The sequence below is a fragment of the Anolis sagrei genome, chromosome 4 (genome assembly GCF_037176765.1).
Source record: "Anolis sagrei isolate rAnoSag1 chromosome 4, rAnoSag1.mat, whole genome shotgun sequence".
NCBI classification, from domain to species: Eukaryota; Metazoa; Chordata; class Lepidosauria; order Squamata; family Dactyloidae; genus Anolis; species Anolis sagrei.
Window position 1 is genome coordinate 171,563,862 of NC_090024.1, and position 16,214 is coordinate 171,580,075.

General features: G+C 41.2%; 1 protein-coding gene across 1 annotated transcript in view; it reads left to right on the forward strand.

The window, feature by feature from the left end:
• USP24 (ubiquitin specific peptidase 24) overlaps positions 1 to 16,214 on the forward strand; it is a 106,582-nt gene that overhangs the window by 23,533 nt on the left and 66,835 nt on the right. The window contains exons 3-12 of the mRNA XM_060773568.2: positions 1,675 to 1,742; positions 2,400 to 2,543; positions 3,686 to 3,808; positions 4,635 to 4,670; positions 5,137 to 5,202; positions 5,562 to 5,627; positions 6,523 to 6,597; positions 10,417 to 10,575; positions 12,032 to 12,146; positions 13,051 to 13,154. Of these exons, the coding sequence (XP_060629551.2) occupies positions 1,675 to 1,742; positions 2,400 to 2,543; positions 3,686 to 3,808; positions 4,635 to 4,670; positions 5,137 to 5,202; positions 5,562 to 5,627; positions 6,523 to 6,597; positions 10,417 to 10,575; positions 12,032 to 12,146; positions 13,051 to 13,154 (956 nt within the window). The remainder of the gene's footprint in view (positions 1 to 1,674; positions 1,743 to 2,399; positions 2,544 to 3,685; positions 3,809 to 4,634; positions 4,671 to 5,136; positions 5,203 to 5,561; positions 5,628 to 6,522; positions 6,598 to 10,416; positions 10,576 to 12,031; positions 12,147 to 13,050; positions 13,155 to 16,214) is intronic.

A 16,214-nucleotide genomic window follows, 5' to 3' on the forward strand; every position in this document is an offset into this window, starting at 1 on the left:
ATAAACATGCAAAAAAAAAACGCTGAGGTCAGTCTAGAATAATAATGAAAGAGGGCAGGGAAAGAAAATGACAGCACATTTATATGACAGTGAAGGATCATTGCGCCAACCACACAGAAAATTATCATTTCTCAATTATAAAGGATTGTTGAGATTTAGGCCTGATGGGAGTTACATCTCTGCTATAGTGTCCAACACAACTGATACTTGCAAATACACTATTAATCTCCTGGATGTTGGCACAGGCTGTGATTACTAAAGGACAAACAAGGAAAACAAACTTGCATATTCAAGAAGCATTTCACCAGAATGTAGAACTTACTGGTATAAACAAATTGTTATGTTTCCTATGTAGTGGAGACCTAGAATATAGAATGAGGAGTAGGGGAATAAAAACTCTTAGAATGACAGTCCTAACAATACAAGAGCAAAGCAGCGCTTTTAAGTTCAGTGCAGATATGCTCCACATTAGTCTTCTTGTTTTTACAGTTGTTAAGCTTTTCTTTGTTTAGTGTTTGTGCCTCATGGCAGCTGAAAAATGTTAGTGTATTATATCACGTGCCACTCTGAATTGCATTACATCAAGTCTTATAGATAAATATACAGATCATGCCTGCCTGCACACACATTTGCTCTTTTATTTGATTTTCATATGCTGTGTGAGATCAGTGAAGCACGTAGTATTCACTGAGTTTCCATTTGGAAAGAAATTCTTTAGAAGCAAGCTGAGTGTACCACTTATTGTTTATACAACAATGTTTACACCATCAAAATTGATTTCTATAAATACAGATGACCCATGTTGTCCCTTACTTTTGTATTATTCTGGGTTGTATAGCATTGTGCTTTATGAAATGATCCCTTCAGTTGATACTGCAATATTTTGGCTTTGGTCGGCTGCTTGGATTGTCAAAAACCTGCTTGAAAATATGAACTGATAGCACCCTGGCAGTTATTTAGCATGATGCACTGGCTTACCTTTCTCCATTATGAAGAGTGTCAAGTATCCAGTTTGTTACAATTTACTGAGTATTTTTTCATTATTGTTGGGTGCAAGCTCCCCTTCGACTTCACTTTTAACTATGTTGGCAGGAGGTGGTGAAAGTTATAGTCCAATAGCAGCTGACATGCCATACTTTTTCCCTTCTGCCCTCATTCATAGGTGAAGTTTGGACCTATCTGTCCCATCCTGCCTTTCCTCTGTGGACCACCAGTCTCCCTGGAAGCTTTATACTTGCAGCTGCCTTTGTTTACCGCCTTCTTCTCACTCATGGAGATAAGGCAACCACTCAGTCTGTTACATGAGCATTGTGTCCCTATCAAATCCCAGCCCATACTTTACACACATGCATTTTGTTACTACGGTCAAACATCAAATCTTCTGTATCACTACTAATAAAAATGGCAGTATGTTTCTGGATTATAGCTAGCTGTAGAAGTGTTTAGAGTGGTGCATATGTAATTATGGTTGAGATGCAAGTATTAAAGTGTTTTCAAACAAACCCATACAGAATGGTGTGGGTCTAAGCTGTGGTCTTGGGCATCCAATTCAAGAATCCATATAGCTCCCTAGTGTTTTCTGGATCTGTCTTCATAGGTGACCCTATGAGATTCAGATCTTTGCAACCAAAAGCATGTAGGATCTTAATTATTTCCTTTCCTCTTTTAAATAAGGTCTTTCTGATTCTGATGAAAACTGCAGGAGGTTTATGGACAGATGCATGCCTGAAGCTTTTAAAAAGGTAGGTACAAGAGAGTATCACAGTGTAAACTCTTGTAGATATAGTGTGTGAATTAAAATGGTGTTTGCTTCATTTTAAAAGTTGTCTCAGAAAATTTCAGCATTCAGGTCAATTAAGTATTTGGGTGAAAGGAACTAATGGTCCATCGGAAATTATACAAACAATGTGTTGGACATGGCATGTGTTAAATCCTTCTCTGCTGTTCCTTTTTTTATATGTGTAGTAGGAGCAAAGTTAAATTTTATTCTTGTAAGATGCATATTTACATGGACTTTGTATTTTGTAAATTTGGCGGTTATTTTTTGAAATATTCAGTGGAAAAGAATTGGGACATTAATAAAGTTGGTAAGAAGAACAATAGGAACTGGGGCAGTGAAACGTAAGTGATAATGGTTTTATGATCACTGGAAAAACGATCATATCTTCTGATCTCCTGGTATTTGTTGAAATACTTCTATAAAATATGGTGACTTAAGGATGCAGTCTTCTTAAGAAACACCAAAATTTCTGGCCAGTTATTCTTAAGAAAGTTCACATATAGTTTTGAAAACAACTGTGGTTAAATAGAAAGCTATAAAAACTCAATGCCATAGTTTAAGAAAAGGTATCTGTTGATTCATGCGAGCATTTACACTTTTATTGTGTTCTTTTTAACAGCTGTTGACATCAAGTGCTGTTCATAAATGGGGTACTGAAATCCATGAGGGAATCTACAACATGTTGATGCTGCTAGTAGATCTGGCTGCAGAGCGAATAAAGCAGGATCCTATTCCTGTTGGTCTTCTAGCTGTGCTTACAATGGTATTGTAACTGCTTTAATTCTCTGGACTCTTTTGTATGAATATGTTAGGACTTGATATAACTGCATATCTTTAATTAAAATGTAAAATCTAGAAATTAAATCAGCCCCATTCCATCTACATAATTACTTTTTGGGGATCGCATAGCAAGTGAGTAGTTCCTTAACCATAGTTAAGAAAATGTTTAGCTGCATTTACATAGATTTTTAAACTTTGTCTTGCATTGAATTGAGAAGGTATAATTGAGGTAGTTTTCCATTTCTAGAAGTGTTTTGACAAGTAACTTTATATCACAATTTGCTTTGAATTCTAAGCATGAATGATCTTGGGCAAGATGCCTGAGGTAATGTATTCATGCCGCATAGTCCACTGCTGCATGTGTTGAATTTTTAAAAACATTATATTCAACATGTGTCAAATATTTCAAAACATAATAGTGAGAAATGATTGGAGTTGCTGAATTTTGTAATACAGTATTTCAGTGAACAAATGCATAGTGGTACAATGTACTTGCTGTTGCAAAAGTATTGGTTTAATTTCTTTTAATGGTATTATATTCACCTAAGGCAGTGTTTTTCATTATTCCTAATGCTGCGACCCCTTAATACAGTTCCTCGTGTTGTGGTGACCCTCAACCACAAAATTATTTTCGTTGCTGCTTCATAACTAATGTTGCTACTGTTATGAATCATCATTTAAATACCTGATATGCAGGATGTGTTTTCATTCACTGGACCAAATTTGGCACAAATATCCAATATGCCAAAATTTGAATACTGCTGCAGTTAGGGGAGATTGATTTTTTTTTCATTTGGGAGTTGTAGTTTCTGGGATTTATAGTTAACCTGTAATCAAAAGCACTCTGAACTCCACCAACAATAGAATTGGGCCAAACTCCCCAAACATATTTCTGTATAGATGGAATTGAGGAATACAGACTTCAACATACTAAAAACATGAGTCCTAAAACTTGAGTTTTCTTCATTCTGAAATGTGGAGCTAGCTATATAGTACCACTGTTTGCATATTTCTGTGTATCAAAACCCTTTTATTTCTTTACATGGAAAGTAAAAAAGTGACAACTAGTGGATATGAAATACAACTACTTGTTTTTGTTTTGTTATTATACCTTTTTAAACCAAGGCTCTTAATCCTGATAATGAGTACCATTTCAAGAATCGAATGAAAGTATGCCAAAGGAACTGGGCAGAAGTGTTTGGGGAAGGGAATATGTATGCTGCCTCACCCATTTCCACTTTCCAAAAGGTAAATTTGTGCATACTTCAAAACTAGAAATTATGTAGAATGTATGCTTAATAGACTGTGTCATTTGAGATAAAAATGGGTGTTTCCCCCTCTAATTATCCAACAGAGCTTTCGAGTTGTCTTATGGCCAACAGGCTCTGCTGATTTGGATATCATAGTGGTTCATTCAGCACATCCAAAACTCTGATGTTCACAGATAAGAAGTTTGTCAGTGATGACTATACCCTAGCAAGGGCATCCTAATGAGATCCTTGCGGTTTCGGTTACACAGTCAATTTGATAAATGTCACTATGTTTAGCTTTCAGTAATGGCTCAAAGGAAGTGATATAATTTCCTTTTCTTTCTTTTTGCTAAATTGAGTTATGGTCATGTAACTTTCACACTTTATTCTAGAAAACTGCTTCAGAATATGAGAGCAAGAGTGTTTTTTAACAACAATATTCTCATTTAGGTATCTTCAGAGTCAGCAATACTAGAGCTTAATATTGCCATAAGGCATTTATAGTATGCATTGGAAAATACTGATAAGTGTGTAGTAACTTTCTTATTGTGTGTCTTCAAATAATTTCTGAGTTATTGTGACCTTAAGGCAAAGCCTGTCACTGAGTTAAACAAGATTTGATCTGAACAGGTCTGCTGTTGCCTTTCTCTGAGACTGAAATAGTGTGATTTACCAAAGTTTAGATATCCTTTCTGAACAGCACTAGCAGTTACTTTGAATTAACAATGACCACTGCAGCGCCTTAACATGATATGCATTTTGGATATCAATATTTCATTAAGTTATCTTCAAAACACTAATTTATTAATTTCTCAATTGACCAGGAACCACATGGATGGCTAGTAGACTTAGTGAACAGAGTAAGTAATGAAGAATTTTTTAAAGCATATTTTACATTTCTTTGGCATGTTGCAGACTTTAATTCTTTTTAAAGAGGTTTATAATTATGAAGAATGTGCAATCTAGTGTGAATGATATGTTATAGCAGGGGAGGTGAGATTTGGGAGCAGTGAATTAAAATGATAAATATGACTTTACTAGCTATTCCGTTGATCTTTTCTGCATGATTTAGCTAATTCTTGCTTAAGCATGTCTGCTTCACATGCACACCCATGGCCTTGATACACACATGTGCACATGAAGCTGGATCCCCTACCAGTTAAAGAGATTTCATGTTTCACTCTGACTTTGAAGTCAGTGATACTGGAGCTGTGTCTAGCTCCATCTCCTAAAGTCATGTGGGGTGGGAAGATGACAAACCCATTACATCAAATTAGTTACTGGTTTAAACATTTATGTTTTATGATCATTTTTGTCTTCATTTAGTTTGCAGAATTAGGTGGGTTTTCTGCAATTCAGTCAAAACTTCATGCAGAAGATATTGAACTTGGGGTAAGTTTTTAAAAAAATGAATTGTCAATCAGTTGATTTGATTGACTGCCATACTTGAATTTTTGAGCTTTCTGTAGTATTTTTGTCTTTATATATGAAGGTTGAGTATTATTTTTAAACATTGCTTTGCTTTATCCGTAATTTGAGCCTTTCTTTAAAAATGTGAAAAGTTCTGTTCAGTTACCCATGAATTGTATCTGCCATTTTGATAGTCAAAGGAATTTATATCGGTCTCAGTGATTTTGCATTAGGTTGTCTTAGCAGATGCCTTGTCCTCTAACATGCTTGTTACGTATTCATATATTTGAACTATTCTGGGCTTGTTGTGTATTACCTTGAACATTTCCTCTTTCTTATAGGCAGTCTCTTCATTGGTTCAGCCTTTAGGAGTTTGTGCAGAATATCTCAACTCTTCAGTAGTACAGGTAATGAGCTTCCTTGTAGACATACAGATATAATCAACTTATGTAGATTTTTAAAAAGATTTTTTATTGTGTCAGAAGTGATTTGAGAAACTGTAAGTCATTTCTGGTGTGAGAGAATTGGCTGTCTGCAGAGACGTTGCCCAGGGGATGCCTGGATGTGTTGCCATCCTGTGGGAGGCTTCTCTCATGTCCCCACATGGGAAGCTGGAGCTGATAGACAGGAGGTCACCCCACTCCCCAGGTTCATGTCAAACTAGTAGTATTCTACTTTACACATTGTTGTGGGACAAAAATGGATTGCTTAATTTTTATGGGGATAAAAATTATTTTATGTTGTTGCGGCAGTATTGTGTGTGTGTGTTTTATGAGCCATCCTTTGGGGAGATGGTAGTGGGGTATAAATAAAGTTTTATTATTATTTTATTATTACAATAATTTGAGATTATATATGGCATATAATTGTGACATGTATCTGTTAATGGTGTCCTTGAAGTGACTGCTTGACTCTAAAGGAGCTGGGGGTCGCGACGGCCGACAGGGAGCTCTGGCATGGGCTGGTCCGTGAGGTCACGAAGAGTTGGAAGCGACTGAACGAATAAACAACAAAAATCTGTTATATAATGGATGATATGCAAAATTTGCATCATCAAAGACTGCTTGCACAACCAATTCCCCATCCCATTTAGTTCCTGGAAAAGTATTTTTGAATGACTTTCTCATTCAAAGGATGGTGGAGAATTGCCCAAAAACTGGGCAGAAATGTGTTAAGTTTTGTGACTGAATTCCCCCCATCTTCAAAAAGGATACAAGAATTACAGCTATCTGTGAGAGTGAAGATCTTGGCAAATATACTTCTTTTTCTCTAACATGAAATGATGGTCTTCTTGTTTTATAGCCCATGTTGGATCCAGTAATTCACAATATGATTAAGTATGTACAGAATGTTGAAGAGAAAGACCTGAAAGACAAGGTATAACTTTATTTACTAGCAACGATCAATAATGTTTATGCTAACATTGACTAATTGATTTTTCCTCAATGTTACTAATGCATGTACTTCAGTGATGCATGGTAAATTGTTTTTGCTGAAACGTAGGAAATGTTTAATGAATGTAGCAATAGTTGTGTGAAGCAGATCAAAGTCCCATTCAGGCTTGCATTCTGTCCTCACAGTTTGCAGCCTGAGACAGATGGGAAGCCTACTAACAGCACATGATTACAATGGCACTCTCCCTCTTTCTTACCTGGATTGACAGTAAATTGGGTTTATTTTAAAATTTTATAAAGTGACAGATAAATACATTAAGTTTAGTATCTCAACAAGTATTCTTATTTGCTGCAAGAGGTAATTTTAACCCCAATCCTGTGCTATTTTTAGTGGGATTGACTTCAAAGCAACTGTGTATACGACTGCAGTCTGTAATCCTCCCTTCACATACCTAGGACATAGTCCTATAGAATTTAATGGGGTTTAATTCAGATTGGATATGTGTAGGATTACACTATTAGAGATGCGGGAAAAGGAGACCTCGAATTCGGCCTAATTCGGACCGCTCATCCATTTTAATAACCCCCAATCGGTCTCCTAAGGTAAATTGGTGTAACCAGGTGAGCGGGCCCTCTGGTTTGAAGGTGGTGTTGTTGAACGCCAGGTCTGTCAACGGAAAAACAACTTGGATCCAGGATTTAATCCTGGAGGAGCGGGCAGATCTGGCGTGCATCACGGAGACCTGGCTGGATGAAGCGGGGGGCGTAAACCTCTCCCAGCTCTGTCCTCCAGGTTTCTCCGTGCAACACCAACCAAGAGCCGGAGGACGGGGAGGCGGGGTCGCAGTGGTCTATAGAGATTCCGTCCATCTGACCAGGAGCACCATCCCGCAGACCACAAATTTCGAATGCGTCCACCTGAGGGTGGGTGACCGGGACAGAATAGGGATTCTTGTAGTGTACCGTCCACCTCGCTGCACTACAGTCTCCCTGCCTGAGCTAGCGGGGATGGTCTCGAGCCTGGTGGTGGAGTCCCAACGGCTTCTTGTGCTGGGGGACTTCAACATCCATGCCGAGACGGCCCTCTCAGGAGCGGCTCAGGACTTCATGTCTGCCATGGCAACCATGGGGCTGTCCCAACAAATAACTGGCCCCACCCACTGTGCTGGACACACATTGGACTTGGTTTTCTGTCAGGGATGGGAGCAAGGTGGCGGTGTGGAGGAGTTGTCCGTCTCTCCGTTGCCATGGACCGACCACTTCCTGATCAGATTTAGGCTCGCTGCGCCTCCTAACCTCCGCAAAGGTGGAGGACCCATTAAGATGGTCCGCCCCAGGAGGCTTATGGATCCGAACGGATTCCTGACGGCTCTTGGGGAGTTTCCCGCCACCTCGGTAGGTGACCATGTCGAGGCCTTGGTCGCTCTCTGGAATGGGGAGATGACCAGGGCAATTGACAGGATCGCTCCGGAACGTCCCCTCTCAAGTAACCGAGCTAAACCAGCGCCTTGGTTTACTGAGGAGCTGGCAGCGATGAAGCGAAGGAAGAGGGAACTAGAGAGCGTGTGGCGCTCGGATCCAAGCGAGTCAAACCGAGCACGGTTTGTGTCCTTTTTAAGGGCATATGCCGCGGCAATAAAAGCCGCAAAGAAAACTTTCTTTGCGGCCACTATTGCGTCTGCAAAAAACCGTCCGGCGGAGTTGTTTCGGATTGTCAGAGGTCTTTTAACTCCCCCTACTCAGGGGGGAGCCCTGACAACTCGGACACGCGCTGTGAAGCATTTGCTCGGTTCTTCGCAGACAAAGTCGCTTTGATCCGTTCTGGGCTGGACGCCACATTAAATGCAGTCTCTGTGGATGTGACACAAGCACCTGCTTGTCCTATTTTGATGGATTCTTTTCAGCTTGTGAAACCCGAGGATGTGGACAAGGTACTTGGAGGAATGAGGCCCACCACGTCCATCCTAGACCCCTGCCCATCCTGGCTTCTGAAAGAGGCCAGAGGGGGATTGGCTGAGTGGGTAACGGTGGTGGTTAATGCCTCCCTTCGGGAAGGCACGATTCCAGCGAGCCTAAAACAGGCTATTATAAAGCCGCTGTTGAAGAAACCATCACTGGACCCCACTAAATTTGACAACTTTCGGCCTGTTTCCAATCTTCCCTTCTTGGGCAAAGTCATGGAAAGCGTGGTGGCCTCACAACTCCAGGTATTCTTGAGAGACACGGATTATCTGGATCCGGCACAGTCTGGCTTCAGACCGGGACATGGTACCGAGACGGTCTTGGTCGCCTTAGTGGATGATCTCCGCCGGGAGCTAGACAGGGGGAGTGTGTCCCTGTTGGTGCTTCTGGACCTCTCAGCGGCCTTCGATACCGTCGACCACGGTATTCTTCTGGGACGCCTTGCAGAGATGGGTCTTGGGGGCACCGCTCTGCGGTGGCTCCGGTCATTTCTGGAGGGTCGCACCCAGAAGGTGTTATTGGGGGACTCCTGTTCAACGCCACAGCCTTTGACCTGTGGTGTTCCTCAGGGCTCCATACTGTCCCCCATGCTGTTTAACATCTACATGAAGCCGCTGGGTGAGATCATCCGGAGTTTCGGGGTGCGGTGTCACCTGTACGCAGATGACGTCCAACTCTGTCACTCCTTCCCACCTGCTACTAAGGAGGCTGTCGAAGTCCTGAACCGGTGCCTGGCCGCTGTGACGGTCTGGATGAGGGCGAACAAGCTGAAATTAAATCCAGACAAGACAGAGGTACTCCTGGTCAGTCGTAAGGCCGAACAGGGTATAGGGTTACAGCCTGTGCTGGACGGGGTCGCACTCCCCTTGAAGGCGCAGGTTCGCAGCTTGGGTGTGACCCTGGACTCATCGCTGAGCCTGGATCCCCAGGTTTCGGCGGTGACCAGGGGAGCATTTGCACAGCTTCGGCTCGTGCGCCAGCTGCGCCCGTACCTTGGGAAGTCTGACTTGGCCACGGTGGTACACGCTTTGGTCACATCCCGCCTCGACTACTGCAACGCTCTCTACGTGGGGCTGCCCTTGAAGACGGCCCGGAAGCTCCAGCTAGTCCAGCGCGCGGCAGCCATGTTGTTAACCGGAGCGGGACGCAGGGAGCGCACAACGCCCTTGCTGTCCCAGCTCCACTGGCTGCCGATCAGCTACCGGGCCCAATTCAAGGTGCTGGTGCTAACCTACAAAGCCCTAAACGGTTCCGGCCCAAAATACCTTGAGTACCGCATCTCGGCCTATCAGCCCACGAGGACCTTGAGATCATCCGGGGAGGCCCTTCTCTCGATCCCGCCTGCCTCACAGGCACGCCTGGCGGGGACTAGAGAGCGGGCCTTCTCGGTGGTGGCCCCCCGGCTGTGGAACTCCCTCCCTGCGGAAATTAGACAGGCGCCCTCCCTCTTGGCCTTTCGTAAGGGCCTGAAAACCTGGCTCTTTGAAAAGGCCTTTAATTAAATGCTGTGTTTTGGAATGACCACCGGAATGTACTAAGACGACGAGACGGATTACGACCCAAACAAGACGAAGCGGATTTTTAGTTTAATTAGTTGTTGTTAGTAAGATGTGCGTTTAACTCTGATTTGCTGTAATTGTTGTCTTTGTGTTCTGTGTTTTGTACACCGCCACGAGTCGCCTTCGGGCTGAGAGTGGCGGTCAACAAATGCAAATAATAAATAAAATAATAATAAATAGTCTGAAAGATGTGGTTGCATTGCATTATGTGCTGACCTCAGTACTTTTAGAACTCGTGATTGATATATCTACAAAATATTCATAATTCCTGTTTTCAACAGAGGTTGGTCAGTATCCCTGAACTCTTGTCTGCCATCAAGCTCCTGTGTATGCGTTTTCAACCTGATTTAGTAACGGTAGTGGATGACTTGCGATTAGACATCTTACTGCGCATGTTGAAATCGCCACATTTTAGTGCAAAAATGAACTCTCTCAAGGAAGTAAGTTTTATATGATAATATGTGATCTGGGTAATTGCTAAATTTTTATGTGATTTTATATAGCTTCCCCAGAAGAGAAGGGAATAACATCCTCTGATTGGGGTGCTCCTCCCATTTACCCTGATAGGAAGAAAGATCTTCTGTTACCCCCGCTAGGGGAGGAGAGCAATCCCTAAATCAGTGGTTCTCAACCTGTGGGTCCCCAGGTGTTTTGGCCTACAACTCCCAGAAATCGCAGCTAGTTTACCAGCTGTTAGGATTTCTGGGAACTGAAGGCCAAAACGTCCGGGGACCCACAGGTTGATAACCACTGCCCCAGAAGATCTGTTATTTTTTTCTGCTTTTGCTCCAGTAGGATGGCTTTACTTTCAGTTGTTTCAATCCTTTCCACATTTTTGGCTTCCTTTAGTTTTTCTTCATCTCTTTTTCATCTCTCTCTTTCTTAAAAAATGCCCCTTTAAAGAAAAATAAGCCATTCCAATTTCTAATTCTATTTTTTATAATGTTGTTTTATTTTGTTTTATGTTGCCATTATATATTTTAATGTGCTATTTTATGTTATTCTGTTGTTTAGGCTTGTCCCCATGTAAGTTGCCCCGAGTCCCTTTGGGGAGATGGAGGCAGGGTATAAAAATAAAGTTATTATTATTTCTGCCTTGACTCAATCCTTCCAATGTCTTTCCTTCCCCACTTCTTCCTATCTCCCTCATTCTCTTGGAGCATGGAACAGTCTGGGGAGTTGGACTTGTTGAGGTTGGTATGGGTGCGCAAATGGGCCCCCTCTCCTTCCCCAAGCTGAACAGTGCACAGCTCTTAGACATTCATAGTGGTCTGTTTTGTGGCCTGGGGAGTGTACTGTTTAAACATATCAGACTGTGCCAAACAGATTCCATTCCTGTGTGCCATGTGAAAAGAGATTGGGAATAATCTCTTCTGGCCTTGAGGATTGCACCTTGGCTATATGGGCGAAAAGATGCCTACCAGCTAATAAAGCACATTAAAATATATAATGCTAACACACTTCTGCAATGAAAAGCACAGCATACACCATGCACTCTGGGGAAGAGCACTGGGTTGAGGAATCCTCTGTCATCTCTTCAAGAGAGGGAGAATTGAAAGCTTTAATCAGAGAAGTGAGAGCTTCAGCTATTCCCAGCCTCACTTTAGGAGTTACTGTAAGATGGAAATGGCTTAAAGGAATATAATAATGTGACAAGTGATGACTATAAAATGTTATTCTGAATTAAGGAAAATTTAACTGGGAATCACTGTAGATAGCTCTTCTCATGTAAGGGAAAACAAGATAACATTTCCTCATTTTTCAAATTTTCAGTTATTTACATGTTTGGATTTTGTATTTCCTTCAAAATTAGGAGATCTTAAACTTTTGTTTTACCTTGTTGCAATTTATTTTACTTATATATATGTTTTTGATAGTGTTGACATTTATTTTTAGGTGACAAAACTTATTGAAGACAGCACTGTATCCAAATCAGTAAAGAATGCAATAGATCCAGACCGATTACTAAATTGGCTGGTAGAAAATTCTGTCTTATCAATTGCATTAGAAGGTAGGTATTTGTCCTCTGTGTACTTCTGAACCTCTTAAACCAAAGAACGGATTGATAGTAGTTGTTTTTTTATCATGTCCCTGGTGGCACAATGGATTAAACCTTTGTGCTGGCTGAACCGCCGAGCAGCAGTTCAAATCCAGGGAGTGGATGAGCTCCTGTCTGTCAGCTCCACCTTCCCATGCAGATACACCAAAGAAGCCTCTCCATAGGATGTTAACACCTCCAGGGCATCCCCCGGGCAATGTCCCTGCAGACGGCCAATTCTCTCACACCAGAAGTGAGAAGCGACAGTTGTTGTGTTCAGATATAATGCTAAACCATGATTTAGGGACTTAAGAATGAATTTCAATAAGCATTGGTCTTATGCATGCCCCCTCTCTTTCCTTCTGTAGAGCTATTGTGACAAAGAGACTGGAGAGATTGAAAGCTTCTGCTTGAGTGTTTTGTATCTGAATGTTAAGCTGTGAATGTTTTAAAGATGATTACTTGAACAAACCAGCTCGATAGTCATTTGAAATTGGCTTATTTTATCCAGCCATAGTTGAAAGTAATCTTTGTTTATCTGTGTTTAGGTGACACAAAAGCCTTCTATTCTACAGTGAAATGAGTGCTTCCACACCCTTCTTTGTGGTTGTGTCAAGACTTTGCTATTGCTTTTTCTTGTAATATTGAACTATTATTTAAATATTTGAAGTGGATGATTCTAACAGAAGCCCATACCTTGAGAAGGGAACAAATCTAATAGTTTTAATTGTGAACTGAATGTCATTTTAAAAAAAGAGTTTCTCATATACTTTTTGTGGGTTTTTTTAAAAAAGCATTTGTGTATTATTACCACAATATCAGAACTTGGTAATATATTCCTCCTGGCTTGGATTTTTGTTATCTGTTTCTCTATTAGGTAACATTGACCAAGCACAATATTGCGATCGTATAAAAGGAATTATTGAGTTGTTGGGCAGCAAACTATCGTTAGATGAATTGACAAAAATTTGGCGAATACAGGTAAGGATGCTTAGCAGTTTTCCTCTAATTAAACTTTTAATAGCAAGTATATTTAAATGTACTTTGTATTGTCGAAGGCTTTCATGGCCGGAATCCATGGGTTGTTGTAGGTTTTTCCGAGCTATATGGCCATGTTCTGGAGGCAATTTTTCTCCTGACGTTTCGTGTACATCTATGGCAAGCATCCTGAGGATGCTTGCCATAGATGCAGGCGAAACGTCAGGAGAAAAATTGCCTCCAGAACATGGCCATATAGCCCGGAAAAACCTACAACAACCCATAAATGTACTTTCTCCTTAAATGTGTTGTTCAATGTGACTGAATAAGAGAAGAGATGTTTGAAGGACAAAATTCTGAGCTAAGGAGGAGAGAGTCTTTTTGAGAACAGAATATTGCTGAAGAAGCATGTGAGATATATCAATTAAAGCACTTAATGGAGCAGTGGGCAAGCGATTGCCTCCAGCCTAATTTTACATATCCTCAGCAAGTTATTTGTTCATATGACAAGTGACTATGGAATATTGCAATTTAGGGAACGGCTCCTGGTATATGCCTTTTGACTGTGTGGTTTTTAAAATATAACTGTTTTTAAGATTATGTGTTTTCAATTATTGATTTAAATGTAAAGGTTTTGTGTTATCTTATATAACATGGAGCCCCCGGTGGCGCAGTGGGTTAAACCTCTGTGCCGGCAGGACTGAAGACCGACAGGTCGCTGTTTCAAATCTGGGGAGAGGCGGATGAGCTCCCTCTATCAGCTCCAGCTCCTCATGCGGGACATGAGATAAGCCTCCCACAAGGATGATAAAAACATCAAATCATCCAGGCGTCTCCTGGGCAACGTCCTTGCAGACGGCCAATTCTCTCACATCAGAAGCAACTTGCAGTTTCTCAAGTTGCTCCTGACACGGCAAAATATATATATATATCTTACGTAACCATGGTATTAAATTGTGCCTTTTTTGTATGCTGACCTGAGTCTTCTTCTGAGTTGAGAAGGACGGAATATAAATGAAGTAAATAAATATCTTTGGCAAGAGCAGTCATTTTTTCAGCAGCCAAGCAGAGCAAGGAGCAGGGTTGAACAAGGGATGAGAGAAGTGGGGCATTGCGACTCGTAGGAGAAAAGTGGAGTGAAGATACAGAGAGATATCAAAGGGCAAATATGGAAAACACAAGAATGGCAATCAGATTGGGGAAAAATCAACTTATGTCCCCATTCCAAAAAAGGGAAATGCTAAAGAATGCTCAAACTTTCATACAGTTGCCATATTTCACATGTTAGTAAGGTAATGCTCAAGATTCTGCAAGGTAGATACCAGCAGTAAATGGAGAAAGAGTTGCCAGATGTATAAGCTGGGTTTAGAAAAGTTAGAGAAATGAGAGACCAAATTACTAATATCCACTGGACAATGGAAAATGGCAGGAAGTTTCAGAAAAACATCTATTTCTGTTTTATTGACTATTTTAAAGCCTTTGATGTGTGGATCATGATAAATTGTGCCAAGTTCTTGGTGGTATGGGGATACCAAGTCACCTTGTCTGTCTCCTGAGGATTGTGTATAATGACCAAGTAGCAACAGTAAGAACAGACCATGGATCAACCGAAAGGTTCAAGATTGGAAAAGGAGTACGGCAGGGCTGTATACTCTCACCCGATTTATTCAGCTTGTATGCAGAACACATCATGCAACATGCGAGGCTTGACAAATCCAAGGCTGGAGTTAAAATGGTTGGAAGAAACATTAACAACCTTAGATATGCAGATGATACCACTTTGATGGCCGAAAGCAAGGATGGGCTTAGGAGCCTTCCAACTAAGGTGAAAGAAGTCCAAAAGCAGGGTTGCAGTTAAACATAAAAAACCCAAGATTATGGCAACCATAACTGGCAAATTGAGGGAGAAAATGTTGAGGCAGTCACAGACTTGTATTTCTAGGCGCCAAGATGACTGCAGACACAGACTGTAGACAGGAAATCAGAATATGTTTACTTCTTGGGAGGAGAGCAATGATCAATCTTGATAAAATAGTGTAGAGACATCACACTGGCAATGCAGATCCGCATAGTTAAAGCAATGGTATTCCCCACAGTAATCTATGGATGTGAGAGCTGGACCATAAGGAAGACTGACCGAAGGAAGCTAGATGCTTTTGAGCTGTGGTGCTGGAGGAAAATTCTGAGAGTGCCTTGGACTGCAAGAAGATCAAGCCAGTCTATACTCCAGGAAATAAAGCCCGAGTGCTCACTGGAGGGAAGGATATTAGAGGCAAAGATGAAGTAATTTGGCCACATAATGAGAAGACAGGAAATCTTGGAGAAGACAGTGATGCTGGGAAAAATGAAAGGAAAAAGGAAGGGGGGCTGCCCAAGGGCCAGATGGATGGATGAAGTGACTGGCTTGACTTTGAAGGAACTGGGGGTGGCCATGGCTGACAGGGAGCTCTGGCATGGGCTGGTCCATGAGGTCACGACGTGTCGGAAGTGACTGAATGAATAAACAACAACATCAAAGGATGCTAGAGAAAGAGATGAGGGAATTTCACCCACCTCTAACTTACACCTCACTTATCACCAGCATTAAGCTGCAGTCCATTGCCCTAACACAGTGCATCTTTCAGCAGATGGCTCACCCCTTTATCTAGGATGAAGATAAAAGACATGTTTTTATGTTTAAGAGAGAATGAAAATAAAAACGTCATTCATGAGAATGGAAATGTTTGTACTGTATAAAACAAAGAGTAAAACAAACAAACAAAAAACCAATGGTGACTCAGGAATAATATTGCACTTTCCAGCTGATGTAGCTTGTATTTGTTTGTTTTCCATTATCTTGTATAAAATATTGTTCCTGGTTCATTTTCCATGGAATTCATGTTTTAAGGATTTGAGAAACCTCCTTAAAGCAATATGGTCTCTATGTGTAGAGAAGGAGATACTCTGGATTGGATTATTTCCTGTTGCTGCCAAGGCTGTGTAAAGGTCATGCGATCATATAACCCAATCTGTGTCTCCCTTTTGCATATAAAATGGGATTTTGTGGTAAATAGATAATGTGCC